This window comes from Sus scrofa, chromosome 18 (genome assembly GCF_000003025.6).
Source record: "Sus scrofa isolate TJ Tabasco breed Duroc chromosome 18, Sscrofa11.1, whole genome shotgun sequence".
NCBI lineage: Eukaryota > Metazoa > Chordata > Mammalia > Artiodactyla > Suidae > Sus > Sus scrofa.
Genome location: NC_010460.4, coordinates 1719911 through 1737786, shown reverse-complemented (window position 1 = coordinate 1737786; position 17876 = coordinate 1719911). Strand labels below are relative to the sequence as shown.

The 17876-nt window shown below is 59.2% G+C and overlaps 1 protein-coding gene across 1 annotated transcript; it reads right to left on the bottom strand.

Annotated features, from left to right (window-relative positions):
- Positions 7063-12857, bottom strand: MNX1 (motor neuron and pancreas homeobox 1). The gene is given in 4 exon segments (XM_003134522.5): positions 7063-7970; positions 8791-8951; positions 11845-12208; positions 12211-12857. Coding segments are annotated over 4 exon segments (1212 nt in total). The 5' UTR covers positions 12544-12857; the 3' UTR covers positions 7063-7616.

Here is a 17876-nt window from a genome sequence, read left to right as displayed (position 1 = left end):
GGGCTTCTGTACAGGTGTTGCCCTTGGCAGAGGAGAACCTGGGGTACTGAGCGGTCAAGCCACTTGCTCAAGGCCACCTGGCCGGTCAGAAAGGGCTGGGTTTCCCCCCACACACCTCTGCCTCCTGCCTCTTCCCCACCCACCCCATCCTGCCTCCAGGGGTCCGAGAGCCTCTGTGCCTGGCGTCACATTATTGCTCCTCATTCGCTCAGATTGGCAGTGAACTTTTATGGGAAAACTTTGGTGTTCTCTTTAAATTTCCAGTGCGGTCTTAAATGCAGGAACGAATTATTAAAAGTAAGAAATCAGGGAGTTCCCATCATGGCACGGTAGTTCACGAATCCGACTAGGAGCCATGAGGTTGCGGGTTCGATCCCTACCCTTGCTCCGTGGGTTGAGGATCTGGCGATGCCGTGAGCTGTGGTGTAGGTTGCAGATGCGGCTTGGATCCCATGTTGCTGTGGCTGTGGTGTAGGCTGGTGGCTACAGCTCCGATTAGACCCCTAGCCTGGGAACCTCCATTTGCCGCGGGAGCGGCCCAAGAAATGGCAAAAAGACAAAAAAAAAAAAAAAAAGAAAGAAAAAGAAATCACTGTACACCTGAAACGAAGGCAATGTTTTATGTCAATGATATCTCAGTAAAAAGAACGAATACGTGTGATCTGTTTCCATCCCAAATTCCCACTTCCATCACCCACACATGCATCTCTGTTTTCCCGAATATTTATTCTCCCATCAGGGTTAGGAATACTTTGGATCAGTAAGTGAAGTGTTTTGCTCCCATTTGGTAGTTGGCCTTTTCATTTTGCTGATGGTTTCCTTTGCTCTACAGAAGCTTTTTTAGTTTGACGCAGTTCTGCTTGTTTACTTCTTTGCTGCTTTCTATTGCACGAAGCATCTCTTCTCTTACTGCTTTTTGTGGCCGCACCCATGGCACATTCTGGGGCCATGGACCGAACCCGCACCACAGCAGCAACAACCCGAGCCACATCAGTGACAAGGACAGGTCCTTAAACCAATGAGCCGCCAGGGAGCTCCAGCAAGTGACGGTTTGATTGCTTGGACTCAGGAGCAATATTCCCTAAAGGCCTCTAATTCCGCTGCCCCATCCCATGGAAAGGCAGGCAGCCAGCGCTACGGCCCAATTGCCCACATTCCTATCAGCCACCAGAAGAACGGGGCCTGCCTCCTGGGGATGCTGAGAATGGCTCCGCCACGTGCCTTAGGCATCTCCTCCTTGGCTCTTCCTTGACCTGACACCGAGCTCAGGAACTGCATGCGCCTCTCCCACTCTGTAACGCACGTGCTCAGTGTCTGTCCGTCCGTCACTCCAGGAGGGTGGAGGATTTTGTCTGTTTTAGTCACTGATGTGTCCCGGTGCACAGAACGGTGTCGAGCACGCGGCAGCGCTTCTCAATTGGTTGGTTGAAGGAGTGCTTTCTGAGCCGCCTCTCATCTCTTTTGTGGGTGAAAAGGCTGCCGTGTCACCCAGGGGCCTGATCCCAGGGCTCTTGGGAATCTGACGACCCTCCCCCCCGCCCCCCCCCGAATTAATCCCCCAGGAAAAGGGAGCAGGGAGGTGAAAGGTAATGAGCACAGTTGCTGACCCAGGAAAAAAAAACCGTTTACATTGCCTTTTCTGATTTATCTGTTTAAAAACCTCAACTTCGAGCTCCCAGACTTGTCGTCTCAGTCATGCAGCGCCTTAGGGGAGGGCAGCTCCCTAGGAGAACCAGCCCCACAGAGACCCCAGGCAGCGAAGGGCAGGGGCTGGGGCAGCGCCCCCCACCCCCAGGACTGACAAGGGGAGGCCGGCCATTCTGTCCTCGCAGCCCCCTGAGCCAGGACCGCCCTGACTCCCTTCCTTTACCCTTTTTCAAGATGTTATTTCAGCACAGAGGAAAGTCTTTGCTTGGAAGGTGAGCCCAGACCGTGGACCCTGCAGTCTGCTCAGAGCACGAACCACCGCGCAGCAGCCTGCTCTCCTGCCGGCCCGGGTGGGAGACCCTGGTGGGGGCGTTCCCGGGGCCTGCACCGCGGTCCCCGCCTCCGCATCCCCCTCCGGGGCCCCGGGGCGGGCGGGCTCCCCCCTTGCGCCCCGGGCCTGACCCCGCGCCCCGCCCCGGGCCCGCGCCCCCGCCCGGCCGCGATAAGGCGGCGGCCCTTTGTTCCGCCCCCAGCTGGGTAAACCGCGCCGCCGCCCCCCCTGGCCGCGGCCGCCGGCCGGGGGGGCACCTTTGTCCCGCCCAGGGCCGGGGACAATGGCCGGAGGAGCCGCACGCTGTCCGGCACCTTGTGTACACTCGGCGCGGCCAGGTGCGCGGCCGCGGAATGCAGGGTCGGCGCGGGGCCGGCGGGGTGGGGGCGCGCGGGGTCCCCCCTCCCGTCATCCCGCCCGCCCCTTCCCGCGAGGGTCCCCCACCCCCACCCCCGCCTCCCGGGACGCGGACCCCCAGCCGGGACCCAGAGGCCGGGAGCGGGACCTGGGGGGCGGGGTGGGGGGAGAGGGGGTCTCGTTGGCGTCCAGCTTGGGACACACCTGGCACGCCGTAAAGTGATTTACGAAGTGAAAGTGTGCAACGAGGCCACCAGCTGGAGCCCCGACCCGGCTTTATGAGTTTTATTAGGTGCCCTATTATGGAAAATAAACTTTAATCCGACCATAAAAACCAAATCTGAAAAACATATTTGCCTTGTAGTCTGGAACAGTGCCGCAGTCTTGGTGAGTCACACCTCCGAAGGGATTAGTTTTATTGAGGGAGACACAAGCACCGCAGGACTTTGATACGGGGTGGGGGGCGCCCAAGTCCAGCGAGGACCCCCCCTCGACGTCGCACACACCCTGCGGCCCTGCAGGCCCCCCTCCCCGCCTTCTCCCCCACCCCCAGAGCCATCCCGGCCTGGGATCTCCTTGGGGGGGGAGTGGGCGTGGGGGCGCAGCAGAGGCCCCCGCCCCCCCAGGATCAGTTAACCCGCAAACCTGGACATGCTCGACGACCCGGCCTACGGGCAGACCGGCCTCCCCATGCCGCTCAGGTCCACCGAGGCCTGGGGGCCAGGTGCTGCCTTCTCAAACCTTCTCCGAGATGTGGCTGTTCTACCGCCCGTCTGCTCTTCCCTTAGGAGGGGGGAGGGAGAGGGGAGGAGGAGAAGGAAGGGGAGGAGAAGGAAGCCAGGGATGGAGGGAGAGGGAAGAAGGTCTCTCTGGGTTTTAATCGCTTTAGCCATTTTAAGCTAGTACAGTAGCGTTAACTATATATATATATATATATATATATATATATATATATAGTTGGGCAACAGATCGCTAGAATGTTTTCATCTTGCAAAACCACAGGCCCTGCCCGTTGAACAGCTCCTCCTTCCCCTCCTCCCAGGCCCCTGACAACCTCTCATCTGTGCTCTGTCTCTAAGAATTTGACTATTTTTGGTGACACGTATAAGTAGAATTATGCAATATTTGTCTTTTTGTCACTGGCCTATTTCACTGTAATGTCCTTAAGGTTCGTCAGTGTTGTTGGCAGGTGTCAGCATGTCCTTGCTTTTTAAAGATTGTACTTATTGTTTTCATATTGAAGTAGCGTCCTGGTACAATATTATATTCATTTCAGGTGTATGACAGTGGTTTGATATCTCTATAGGTTATGCTCCATATAAAGTTATTATAAAATACTGCCTCTACGCCCTGTGCTGTAATTACATCCTTGCATATATACATTTTTTGCTTTCTTTTTGAAAGTTTATTGGCGAATAGCTGACTTACAGTGTTGTGTTAATTGCAGGTGTACAGCCAAGTGAATCAGCTGTGCCTATACCCGTATCCACTCTTTTTCAGATTCTTTTCCCATAGAGGTTGCCATGTCCTTTTTAAAGGCTGAAGGCTATTCCTTTGTGTGTATGTATCCTGTTTCCTTATCTATTCATCTGTTGACAGACACGTGGGTCCACCCCTTGGTTATTGTAAATAACGCCTCCTTGAGCATGGGTGTGCAAAGGGCCCTCCCAGATTCCTTTGTGATTCTTGTGGACGTACATCCAGAAGTAGGGTTGCTGGGTCATACGGTCATTCCAGTTTTTTGGCTTTTGTTTGTTTGTTTTTCATGTTTTTGAGGAAAGCTCCACCTTCCCCACATCCTCATCCATCCAGGTGATTTTCTGTCTTGTTTTTTTGTTTTATAACAGGTGCTACCTGTTATAGGTGGTATTGATTTTCGTTTCCCTAATGAGGAGGGCTGCTTGTGGTCCATTTATATATCTTCATAGAAATGTCTATTCAAGTCCTTTGCCCATTTTTAAACTGGAATGTTTTGTTCTTGTTCAATTGTGTTCTTTGCGTATTTTGGATATCAACCCCTTTCAGATACATAATTTGCCAATGCTTTCTCCCTTCCCAGGTTGCCTCTTTCTTTGAACTCTTTCTTGGACTCTTTCTTTCGCTGCACAGACCTATTAAAGGTTGATGTCGTCCCATTTGACTGTTTTTTTTTTTTTTTTTTTTTTGCTTTTGCTGTCGTAGAAAGTCTTTTACCATGATCTTTCCAAGCTGATTTCAGCCTGGGTACAGGGTGGAGGAAGGACAAAAGGAAAAGGCCCGTTGTGTCTAAGTCCTCGCCATCCCTGCACGCTTGGGACTCCCGGTCGGGTCCTCAGACCCTGGGCCAGAGCTCTGCCAGAGCTGGACAGGTGGCTCGCAGGCTGTGGCCTAGACAGTTCCCATAGATTGGTTTCTTTGTCACAAACCACGTCCTTTTGCACACGCTGGAGACACTGGCGCTGGACGAGGCGCCCTTTCTGAGAACCGGGGACCGTCCCCCCACCCCCCACAATTAGGCTGAAGAGAACCCGCAGGGAGGAGGCGCCCTGGGTTGGGGGGGCGGGGCTCCTGGGGGCTGGGTCCGCTTTGGGTGGGGCCCTGGCCCGGGTCGTGGAGTCCCGGCGGCGCCGGGGTCTGCAGGGCGCGCTGGCTCGGGTGGAGAGTGGGGAGACCGCCGGCTCTGGGCTCCACGGCGCGGCTGCGGAGGGCCTATACCGGGTTCATCTGAACACGGTGCCATCGTGTCCTGGGACCTGCGAGGACCTGGCTCCGGGGCCTGGGAACCGGGTTCTCGAGGCTGCAAAGCCTACCACCCCACCCCCACCCCCGCCCCGCGCGGGGGCTGCGGGCCGGCGGCGCGGGGCTGGCGGCCGCTCGTTAGGCGGAATGAATTGTTCGCTGTGCCCGGAGTGGGTGAGGATGAGCCAGTGATTATATTTAAATTTGCTATAATTGATTTGGGGAAGAGCTACTGTGACAAGAACGAATTGATCATTAAATTTATTAGCGAGATAAATTCCGTCGCGATTAAGCAGCTGGCTGGAGACTCTGGGGCCGCGGGCGGGTCCCGCCTTCCCGGCCAAGTCCCCGCGCCAAACCCGGGATGCTGTGCTGGAGGCTGGGCGTGGGGTCGCAATAATTATATTTCCCCTTCGTGCTTCTCCTCTCCTCGTCGCTCAAAGAGCGAACGATCCCCGGGGCTCAGGAGGGACTGCACCTTGGGGAGGGGGCCAGACCCTCCGCTGAGGCCGGAGGCACCCCAGCTCCCAGGCCGGCGGCTACTCCCCCTGTCGGACGGCCGCCGGTCCTCGAAGGGCCCAGTGTTCAGATGGGGGCCCTTTCGCTGGGCCAGCGGAGCGGGGGCGGGGGTGGGGGGTGGCAGGGAATAACCCCCAGATGTGGAGCCAGCCAGGGAGGATTGCTTCAGGCTGCGCTTCGCCAATGTGGTAGAAATTAACAGGAGATACACTCGGGTCGCAGCTTTTCTTTTTTTTTTTTTAATCCCCAAAGACATCTGTCTTTCTCCTCTCCCCCTTCCCCCTAATTTCCCCAGCCCTTTCCTCGGGGCTCTCGGGGTTTCCCACCAGTTGCAAACCCAGTCCCGCGTTCCCCCAAAGCACCTTTGGACCCCCGAGGTGGACGAGGCCCGCGCGCCCGACAGCTGCTCCCGCCCAGGCTCTCAGCAGCGCCGCGCCCCCGGCCTTGGGCGGAGGTTGGATTTTATGGAAGGAGCCCGAGGTGATAATGAGCTGCCAGGGAGGGTATTAATCTCGCCCCGGCCCCGCTCGCCTGCGCGGTAATCACCCAAATGAAACTCCAGGCCCTTCTGAACTCACTTATCAGCTGAGGGGAGGGGGAGGCGGGGGTGGGGGTGGGGAGAAGGAGGAGGAGGGGAGAGGGAGGGACGGGGGGGGGGCACCCCAACCCAGGTGCTGGTGAGAAAGCGTGAAAAACAGAAGGACGAAGGCACGCGGGAGGGGAAAGAAGCAGTGTCCCCGGATCCCCTCCTTCCTCCGGGCCCAGGAGAGGCCGGCGGGTCAGCGGTGGGGGAAGGGGAGGCGCGGAGGGCGAGCGGGGCCGGGCGCAGGCTGAGCCGGGCATGTGTGCAGCACATGGCGACGGGCCCTGCTCGGCCGGGTGATGGATGGCGCGCGCGGCCGAGGTTTATTAACCCGGAGCCATTGCGGCCCCGGCGTGAAGCGTTCCGGGCGCCCGCTGCTGTCCTCGCGGACATTTGCACAGATCCAGGAAAGCCAGGCCTGCAGGCCAGCGCCGGAAGGCTTTTCGGGGGAGGGGGCCGAGGTGGAGGAGAAAGAGAAGCGATCGATCCGGGGCAGGTGCCTAAGGAGCGCCTCCGACCCGCCGTACCTTCCGACGCCCCGAAGGCTAGTCCTCCCGAGGTTATTTTCTGAGGCATTCAAATAGCATGTGTCCACTGCGGGAGCGCCCGTGAAACCAGGAGATCCTCCAAGAAATCGGAAAATAAATTCATATCATGGGGTCCAAAGTTACTCTTCGAGATTCTCGCAGGCGGCAGCGACTTAAGCCAGGCTCGGGCAGGCCCCTGGCAGGTACTTTTACCGACCCTGGGTCCCTGCGACTCCGCAGCCGCCAGAATCAAGTGTCCCACCGGCCTCAGGACCCAGAGAAGGAGGCCGTCCCTTCCGCCTCATCATTTCCACAACAAAGACAGTAAAGACCTATTTGACGCTGCCCGCCCCCCTCAACAGAGCTGCCTTCTTATCCAGTAAAAAAGCAATTTATTTTACATTCCATCGTGGGCGATGGGAGAAGCTAAATGATAATTTAGCATGCGTTAAGTAGACATTTCTTTATATATTTATATATAAATACAATATACAAAAATAAAGACAGTACAGTTTTGAGATTTCTAGCAGGTGGAACGCTCATGACATAAAGATCCCCCCCCCACGATACAGAAGCAGAAAACGATTTTTCTTTTTTCAATACTCAGGAGAACGGCGTTTCCAGAAACGGTCTCAAGTTTCCGCGATCCAGAGGGTTTACCACCGCAGGTTTCGGGGGGCCTTCTCCTTTGGGCAGAGGGGAGCAGGAAGGCTTCCAGAGATTGGTTCTTCTCCAAAACACCTCCCCCAACGCAAACCAAATGAAATTAAAGCGGTCAAGTTTGAACCTGCCGGGCTGCCCCCCTTGAGGAGCAGACAGGGGCTGTGGCCCGAAAGGGCACCCGCAGGACTGGGCCGCCTCTGCTTGGCGAGCCTGGGGGGCACGAGAGAGGCCAGGGCGCACCCTCGCCGACAGCGCACGGGCCGCCGGGCCTCTACTGGGGCGGAGGCTGGTGGCCAGGCCGAGGGGGCGGCGAGTCGGCCCCGGAGGAGCCGTCGGACGCGGCGTGCGTGCTGGCGCCGTTGCTGTACGGGAAGTGGTCCTCGTCGTCGTCGTCGTCCTCCTCCTCCTCCGGGTCACTGTCCCTCAAGTCCCTCAGGCGGCGGCCGCTGCCCTTGTCCCCGGGCGCCGGCGGCCCCAGCAGCTCCTCATCCCCGGGGTCCTCGGCGCCGCCGCCTTTGCCGGCGCCCCCGCCGCCCTTCTGCTTCTCGGCCTCCTGCGCCGCCTGCTCTTTGGCCTTCTTGCTGCGCTTCCACTTCATCCGTCGGTTCTGGAACCAGATCTTCACCTGCGGGCACAAGCGGCGTTGAGAAGGCGGCCACCTCCATCCCTGCCGCCTGTCCATCCCCCTGCAGGTAGGCTTGCCTCCCTCGCTAGGCCTGAGAGTGGGGTCCCCCTTAGAGGACTCAAGGTGGGGGGCAGCGCCCCCCACCCGGCGCAAGGGCAAAATGCAAAGGAGGAGACGGGCCCTGAGGAAGCTCAACCTGCGACCCCCACCCCTGTGAATTCTACCAGTTTGCTCCGTCTGCAGGGGAGGGGCCAGGGCAGCTACGGACCAGTCAGTAAATCTTGCGGGAAGGAAATTTCTCTGATGTGGCCTGGGGACCACCTGCTCCAGAATGGAGGGGAGTCCAAATTCCTGGGCCCACCCAATCCAGCTGAATCAGACTCTGGGCGTCAGTACAGAGACCCCCGAGGAGAGTAAAGCTGGCTGGGATATAAATCCACACGCGAGAGGTCTAATAGGGGCAGCTCCAGTTGCCAGGGGAGGCCGAGGGTCAAGAGGGCAGAGGTGAGGCATTCCCATGGTGGCTCGGTGGAAGCAAGTCTGATCAGTATCCATGAGGACGCAGGTTCAATCCCTGGCCTCGCTCCGTGGGTTAAGGATCCGGCATTGCTGTGAGCTGTGGTGTAGGTTGCAGACGCGGCTTGCATCCTGCGTTGCTCTGGCTGTGGTGTAGGCCTGCAGCGGTAACTCTGATACGACTCCTAGCCTGGAAACTTCCATATGCTGCAGGTGCGGCCCTAAAAGGACAAAAAAAAAAAAAAAAAAAAAAAGGAGGAGACCCCTGGGAGGCCAGAATGTGTTGAGGTGGGAAGCAGCGCACCTGGGTCTCTGTGAGCATTAGCGAGGTGGCCACCTCGAAGCGCTTGGGCCGAGACAGGTACTTGTTGAGCTTGAACTGGTGCTCCAGCTCGAGCAGCTGCTGGCTGGTGAAGGCGGTGCGCGGCCGGCGACACTTCCCCAGGAGGTTGGATTGCGCCTGGGCTAGGGTGGGAGAGGGGCGTGAGGCCAGCAGCTGATGTCCCTCCATGGCCCACTCCACCCAGCGCCCGCAATGGCCCTCACGCCACACTGCCCCCTGCAGAGACTGCTCTTTCTTCCAGGTCAGCACCCCCTCCCCAAAGAGGCCCTGGAGCCTAGCTTTGGGCTTCATGGGGCCAAATCTTTTTATCCCAGACGGGGCCTGGGTGTCCCGATGAAAGAACCCTTCAGCCAGGTGCGCCCTCTGCACCTGCGGGGACATGGGTAGAAAGCCTGTGGACAGAAAGGCAAGAAGCAGAGACCCGGGGACAAACCTTGTCCCTTCTCCTGGCACCTTCCCCAGCTCAGTGGCACCTTCCCCAGCTCAGGCCCTAATCCACACGGGCCCCAGAATCACTTCCTGCCTCTTCCCGCCAGCCCAGGGCAGAGAAGTGCTGCAGGATGCCTACTGCCGCTGCCGCCTCCCTAAGTTCCAAAGGAGTGGAAGGAGAAAAGGGGGAGAGAGAGGAAGGGAAAAAGGACCAAATCCTGCACTTAAAGAGGTGTCTTCGTCAGAGGCCCCCCCCCATGTGAAATATTTTGGGGACAGCCCCGCCCAGGGTGCAGCAGGGCAGCGCGCAGGGCGGCTGGAAGCCTTTCAGGCAATTCTCATTCTGCAAATTAAAGGCCTGGGCGCTGGGGGATCCGGCTTTCTAGGTGTTCAGGAGGTCTCTCAGCTTTATTTACATAATTTCACACGGTTACATCACAGAGAAGTTTATGACCTCAAAACGAGACTTTCCTTGATTTCCCAGGAGCCTGACAAGTGTTAGACAATAAAAGAAAGGAAAGGAAAGAGGCCAGCCCGGCAGCCGGCAGGCCGGGCTTGGGCTCCCCTGGGCAAGGCAATTTGCTTTATGGGAAGGCCCACGCCCCCTGCTTTAGTTAAACAAGGCCCCGAATTCCCAACTTGACAATACATTAGAACTTTAATTAAAACCCCGGCTCCGAAGGGACCATTTGGGAAATGGCCATCCAGTGACTGAGACACCAATTAAAGGAAACCAAACAGGTTTTCCAGCCACCAGAGGAGGGACTCTCAGAACACACTGTCGCATGGTCGCCTGCAGATGATTGCCTTTTAGGATTCAGTGTTCAGGTTCTTTTTCCCAACTGAACGCTGGCTGGGTTTTGATCCCGCCACGTCTGGCTCCAGATTAGGGCCAGGCGATGGGTGAGGTGTGTTGGCAGAGGGATGCGGCTCTAATTGACTGATTTTCTGGGCCACCTTGGGCCCCACGCAGGCCTGGGAACACAGCCTGGTGGTGGCCAGGAACCCAGGGGCCTGGGGAGGCCAGTGTGGAGGTCACCCCCCTGCCACACACACACACATACACACACACACACACGCACACACACACACAACAGTGAGAGACTAAGCCTGCCAGGCTCTGGGGAATGCAGGTCACAATATAAACTGTATGGGGTGGCTTTCCATCAGAAGGGGTTTGCTGGGCTCGGAGGCCAGGCCCAGAAGGGTGCCCAGGCTTTGGCTGACACGGGATCAGCAGTTCAGATATACCCAAAACTGCAGCCCGCAAACTGAGAGGCAAGAGCTCGCTGTCCCCTTTCTTTGGCCTGGGGTCCCAGGGGCGATGCCAACGGAAGGGACGCGTGGCCATTAGGGCCTTCTAGGCGCTGAGCTGGGAACAGCCTGGGGTGGCCGCTGGCAAACAGCGCACATGCTGGGATTTTCTCACCACGCTGTGACTTCTCCAGCCTTCTGGGATCCTAGCTTTTCTCTGTTTAGTCACAACCGTAGCTTCTAGCAGAGGAATCTGAATTCTGGCAAATGTTTATTTCTGTTTTCTTTTTTCGCATTTTTCGCCCTCCCATGCCTGCATCCCCCCAGTCTAAATAAACCCACTCAAACGGAAACAATGGGGTCTCTTTGTTTGGGTGTTCGGCCGAAGGCGGAAAGCCTCCTGCATCTTTCTCTGAGCGGAGCCCGGCTGGGGCGATTGGCCGGAGATCCAGACGCCCCGGGAGCTCCAGATCTGTGCTCCCGCGGGGGGAAAGCCCGCCAGGCCCAGGCCCGGAAGAGACCTGTCTCACCGGGGGTGGCATGGCCAGCCCGACGGCGCTGCGTTCTTGGGGAGGGGTTCGAGCCGCTGAGCGCCCGGAATTCGGAGGCAGGCACCTGCTGCGTAGAACCTCCGAGAGGCTGTACCTGAAGGAGGGCGCACCTCCCGACTGGCTGGAGCGTGCCGCCTCTCGGTTCAAGTCAGGCCATGCACCTCTGGGCATCGCAGCCGCGACCCAGGGCCCTTCCAGAGGCAGGCAGCGTCCCGCAAAGGGCCTGGAGCTCTCCCCGGCCCCCTGACTTGGGCCCCTGGGCCTCTTGAAGCTTGTTTCTTTCGCTATTCTTGGATCGCCCCCTCTCCCTGGAAGGACCAGGGGTGTCTCCAGAACCCAGAGTGCGGGGCTGGCAAGTCCATTACCCTGAAGATAAGCCCCTGGTTTCGGTGGCCCCTAATTCCCAGGCACGCCTAGCTCAGGGCGCTCTTCGGCTCGCCTTCCCCCAGCACTTCCTTCTTCTCTAGCCTGCCGGTTAATCATTAGATTGTAGTCTCACACCTCCAGCTGCCCCTTCCCGCTAAGAGAGGAAGGGAAGCAAGGCCCGCGCGCGTGGCCATTTTAATAATCCGCTGACAATCCCACACCGCGCAGCCCGCACGAGTCCTTGCAGGCCCCGGGCGGAGCCGGGGTGGCTTCGCGGCGCTTCCACAGCCCACTCGGAACAGGGAGCCAGGGAAGGAGGTGCCAGGTGGAAGAGGATGCGCGGGAGAACCTTCTGCCAGTACTCCCTCCCGGTTTCCTCCTTCCCACGCCCAGGCCCGGGCTGCGCGGTACTCACAGTTGAAGTCGGGCATCTTGGGCAGGACCATGCCCGCGGTGGACGCGCGCAACCACTGGTCCAGCTGGAAGGTGCCGGCACCCAGCTTGATGGGGTCGGCGGGGTGCGCGGGGTGTGCGCCCTGCACCTGCGGGTACGAGTAGGCGAGCGCCGGGTGCTGCCCCGCCAGCGCGGCGGCCGCCGCCGCCGCCGAGTAGCCGTAGACTGGGTGGCCGTAGAGCGCCGCCTGCGCTGGGAGTCCCGCGCCGCCCTGCGCGCCCCCCGGGTGCAGCCCCAGCGCCAGGCCCCCCGCGGCGGCGGCGGCGGCAGCGGCCGCTGCAGCGGCGGCGGCGCCGGGGTGCGCGTGGTGGTGGGGCCCCCGGGCCCGCCACCGGCGCCGCCCGCCCCGCTGCCCGCGCCGCCCGCGCCCAGGAAGCCGGGTTTGGGCAGCAGGGCGCAATGCGCGGCCAGGAGGCGCGGCGGCGACGGGCTCTTGGCGCGCAGGCGGTCGGCGGGCGCCGCGGGTGGCTCTGAGGAAGCGGGGCTGCAGCTGCCGCTCGCCGCACCGCTTGCCGCCCCGCCGCTGCCACCGCCACCCGGGCCAGCTGCGGCGGCAGCGAGCGACGTGACCAGGGCCAGCGGCGCGGTCTGCGCCGAGGCCGCTCGCGGGGGGTCCACGGCCAGCAGCGCGTCGATGCGGAAATTTTTGGATTTTTCCATCAGCTCGTTAGGGGCTGGCGATCGGGGCCGGATGGTGGGTGACGCGGCCGCGTGCCGGCTCGCGGAGTCTGTGCGTGGCGGTGGCAAGCCCCAGGGCTCGGTATTGTTATGATTATTTGCCAATAATCAAAGTCGCCGCCGGAAACTCAGCTGAGGGTGACCATGGTCCCAGCGCCTCCTCCGTGCAGGCCCCGCCCCGGGCGGCGCTCACTGGCGCTCGCACAAACTCCCACGCGAGTGCTCGGCGCGCCGGGGCCGGAGAGCCCGGCTCAGCGCTGCAGCCCGCAGGCGACCGCGCCGAGGCCGCTGGCGCCGTACTGGGGACCCGCGCCCCTCCGCGCACTTGAAGCGCAGCGCGGCCGCCTATTGGCGCGCGCGGCGGGGGCTCGGGGAGGGGCTCCGGCCCCGCCATTGGCCGAGGGGCGCACCTGTCACCGTCCGGTCGCCCGCCGCCCCGCCCCTGCGCCGCGGGGTCCTAAACAGCCCAGGGTGCTGAGCCGAGAAGGCGGGGCGGGCACCGCGGCGGGGGCTGGGAGACAGGGAGGCCCAACCGGGTGCAGGCTCCCGCTCCTGCGGGGGCTGAGCGGGGCCGGCCGCTGGCAACCTCCGGTGTTCGCGTGGGGCCCACTGCCCGAATCCAGCCCGCGGCACACGCTGTTCCGCTCTGGGCTCGCGTCACCTACAGCCAGCAGCGTGCGTCCTCTCCCTCCTCCTCGCCAGCACTTGAGTTTGTCCGCTTCTGCGAGGGGAGCCCGCGCTGCTTCCAGATCTAGCAGCTCCGCTCGGCGAAGGCAGCCTAACGAAGCCCGTTCCGGGCCCCCAAACCCCTGCTCCTGGGTCTCCAGGATGCACCCGAGCGGTTCGTGTTCCTACCTCCAGCCCCTCACTTCCTCTGGGAAGCTCTGCGGGGTTCAGGTGTCCTGGGGGGCGGGGCGTGCAGTGCGGAGGAAGCGCTCGCCTTCCACCCATCCTGGCTTCAGCCCTCTAGGGTCAAGGTGAGAAGGCAGAGCCTGGGCCTTCAAGACCTAGGTCGGCTTGGAGGCGTCGCCCACCCTCGTAGAGCGGGTCCCAGATTACCGAGCTCTTCCTCTCTGCCGAGGGATGGGCGTCGGGGGGGGGGCGGCGGCACCTATCTCGGCCCTGGAAAGCCCTGGGGGCGTCATCTGACCCTGCTGGCCCCGGACCCCGGGCCCCAGGCAGGAAAGTGTGTTCAGCTCCTGGAAAAAAAAGAAAAAAAAAATGTGTTTCCCTGGAGCAAGGGAATGGGACGGGAAGCCAGACTTCACCTCTGCCCCATCACACGCTGTCCCGTATTCACAGTGAAAATTCCGAGGGCCTTTTTTTTTTTTTTTTTTTTTGGAAGCAGGAAGAATCCACTTGCAGGTGGAGTCGTCCAGCGACCGCTACCATCAGGCTTTGTCAATAGCTCTTTTATTTATTTATTTTTTATTTATTTATTTTTGTCTTTTGTCTTTTTAGGGCTGCACCTGCAGCATATGGAGATTCCCAGGCTAGGGGTCGAATCGGAGCTGTAACCGCCGGCCTACGCCAGAGCCACAGCAACGTGGGATCCAAGCCACGTCTGCGACCTACACCACAGCTCACGGCAACACCAGATCCTTAACCCGCTGAGCAAGGCCAGGGACCGAACCTGCAACCTCATGGTTCCTAGTCGGATTCGTTAACCACTGCGCCACGACGGGAACTCCTGTCAATAGCTCTTTTCGACCCACCTGTCTTCCAGACAGATGTGAGACTTCGAGAAGGAACTCGGGTTCTGGAATCCTGGCTTCCTGTGCGGGTCTGAGGTGAAGAAAGGACAGGAAGGGGCTGTGGGAGGGGCAGAGGACCAACAAACAAACAAACAAAAAAAAACCAAAACAAACAAAAAACCCCCCCCAAAACCCCAAAACAGTAACAGGGCCAGGTAAACTTTAAAATTAGCAGGTCAGGTTGCTTCCAGAGGACTCTTAAAGATAAGTAAGGGGCCAAATTGTTTGCCTTCCAAAGGCTTTTACCCAGATGAGAGGCGATGGCAGTGATGCCTTGGGCGAGCTGTGTTGCCTTTTCATTGTAACAGAGTACTGGTTGGAAGACTAGGAGGATAGCAGTGGATAAGCGACAGTGGCCGGAATCAATGCTACACAGCTTTGCAAAGACCAACATTAACTTGCAAATAGAAATGACAGCATTTGCATGGTGTTATCCCCATCTCTAGCGCACGTCTTGGTGGGGGTTGGTTGAAAGGCAGTCCTGCCTCTAAGTGGAGAGAGGGGTATGCTCACATCTCTTGAACACCTGCCATGTGCCATGAGCTTTCGAGAATTATCTCCCTTAATCTTCACTATAACCCCAGATGGAGGATTTTAGCATCTCCTTTTCACAGAGTACAGATTCAAAGAGGTGAGACGCTCATCCCAACAAACTGTTAAACCTCAGAGGTTGATGGAGACCTGGAGTGACCACAGGGGCCTCGCAGTTCCTACCTGCTGCCCTCAGTGTTCCCAGCATCCCCAGCCCTGTTCCCCTTCCCCTCAGTCCCCCTCTGGGGAAGTGAGGGGGCTTACAAAGACACCTGAGATTAGCCACCTGTTCTGAGCAGGAGATCCTTCACCCTTGAGGTAGGATAAAAATGTCTTGGCTGCCACTGTACTGCCACAGGACAGGGGGGCAAGCATGATCCCCACCTCTGATGGGTCCAGGTCTCATCCCCGCTCCCTCCTCCATCTGCTGCAGCATCGGCTGGCCCTGAGGGGCAGAGGTTTAGGAGGCCGGGGCAGGGGGGTGACTGCAAACGAAATTTCCCAAGATTGATCATGGAGAGATTGGCGCCCCTCTCCCCTGCCTGGAATGGCCAGTGTCAGGGCTCGTTTAGCTGGCAATCTAGACTTAATAGATCACTCCATCTTTTTCAAGAAAATCAGCCTTTTTTTAATATGGCTCTGGGAGGAATTCACATTACCATTTTGGGGTTCTATAGTAACCTTGCTTCCAAACTCCCCCAAATCCCCACCTCCCCTCCACTTCTCCTCTGCCTAGGACCAGCGGAGAGCACTTTCTGAGCGCACAGATCAGACCCCGTATGTGGGGTCCTGTTTCCAGCATCTGTATTGATCCAGCCCAGTTGGCTTTGAAGGTTTGGGGCAAACAGGAGCAGGTTCACCTGGTTACCTTCCATGTCCACACCACCCTTGGATCCAAGGGAGACTAAGTCCGCCTACCCTGGGTCCTGGCCCTGGCTGCCTCTCTAGATGCAGCCTGATTCCAGGTGTAGAATTTCCTTTATTTTGATGGATTCCAGTTTCTTTGTCTAGAAAAGTCAGGGGTAGAGGAAATGGACTCCGCAGGGCAAAAGGACTATTTAAAGTGATCATACGCCCTGCTTATGTTAAGAATCAGGTAATGCGTATTACAAAGTCTCTGGGAAAAGAGGAGGGGAGAGAGACAGAGGAAGAGGTCTCAGGAGGTGGGGTCTTTGTGTGGTTTATGATGTGTGAAGCTGAGTACACTGGGGACTCTTCCTGTTTCCAGCATCTGTATTGATCCAGCCCAGCTGGCTTTGAAGGTTTGGGGCAAACAGGAGCAGGGCTTGGTCTTGGGAACGGCTGAAGCTAGAGATCAAAGGTCTGGCCTGAGAGGTACTCCCAAGCTCGGTCTCCAGGTGCCTGGGGACAGCACGCCACCCTGGGACCAGGGGCTCCGTTTCCCAAGGGAAGCAGCGTGGAAAGCCCGGTCACCTACAACCAAGGTGGCTCCCAGCCTGGGCCCTCCCCTCCCATCAGGCATCCTTTTCTCTTTCTGTGGAGCCTTCCTTTGAGACACTGAATACCTACTGCCTGCACTCACCCGTTCGTTCTCCCTCTCCTTAGAAAGGAGAACTGGTGGTTTTTACAAACACCTGTAAAAGTTGTCGTCATCCATGTCTATTCATGTCTGGAATGGTACACGCGGAGTTGGGATAAAGCCGAAATAGTCACATCTGCAGCTGATGGCAGGCAGCCCTCTTTCTTTATCATACATGCACTGCTTCCTTCCGTGTGAGGCTCTTCAAGGCACACAGAGCTGGGGACATGAAGGCCACTCTGGACGGCAGGCTCCGGAGCAGCCTGGAAAGTGACTTTCCCTGGGAACCCCACCTTCCCAGAACGTGGGGTTCCCGGAACTGAGGCTGGGCTTGTGCGGGTGATTTTGCCTGACCTGCAAAAAACGGGTCTCCTTGAGGAATCGGGCGGGGGATGCTAGGGAACCGACCTCCCGAGGTCAGGACCTAAGTTCTCGAGGTGGGGGTGGTGGGGGGGTGGGACTGGAACCCAGACAGTCCAGTTACTCTGCAAAGATACCGGTCTATGGACCTTCGGGTCTGCCGCCAGGGGAGTCGCGGGAGGCCGGAGGGAGAGCATCCAGGGCCGCCCGGGAGCGCGACGGGGCCTGGGGGCCAGGCGAGGGAGGGGCTGGGGTCACCGGAAGGGAGCGCGGGGGAGGGGCGGCTCTCGCAGGTGTCCCCGCGCCCCTCCCCCAGCAGAGCCCCGAGGGCGAAGGTATCGCTAGTTAGCGCCGCCCTTTGATCCGCTGCCTTCCTCGCCACTGCCACCCGGGCGCTCGCTCGGCCTTTTAAAGGGCTCTGGACAGAGTGGGGCCCCGCGCACGCGCTCCGACCCCAGCCCGCGCCCTTTCCTGCCGCCCCTCCGGGTCGGCCTCACCCCGCGCACCCGGCTTCGTGTCCCCCTTTCAGAGCGCGCCTTCCCCGATGACCCTTCCCGCGCTGGCAGGGCGTGGGGGGGGGTGTTCCTGGAGTGGCGGGTCTGCCCCTCTCGCCGCGACGCAGCCCCAAAGCGGGGCTCGCTGCCCAGGGCTCGCTCAGAAGTCGGGGCGCAGCAGGGTTTCCATTTCTGACTGTCAAACAATCCAGCAACCTGTGGGCCTTCTAGTTTTTGGAACGTTCCTCCAGATCCAAAAATAGCTGTTATGCTGGGACCTGGGGCACCCTCCCAGCTTCCCTGCCACCAAAGGGAAGGGACAGGTCTGGCGGCGCCCGGCTCAGAGCCTGGGTCCTGGGAGGGGTCCCTCTTCCCCTGCGGGTCTCCTGACCCAGGGTAGGAAGGCACTTCTAGCCTCTTGTGTTGCACAGACCCAAAGCCCCTGGGTCACCAAGGGAAACAACATCTCCCCAAGAATTTGGGGGTGGGGAGGAATCTCATTTGAGCCCCTTTAATCACATGGGGAGGGGGGAACAATCCCCACCCCTCAATGGAGATGAGAAACTTCCCCAAGAAGACTAGATTTTTGCTAGAGGATTTGAATTGAACCGAATTGACTGGCAGGGTCACACAGTG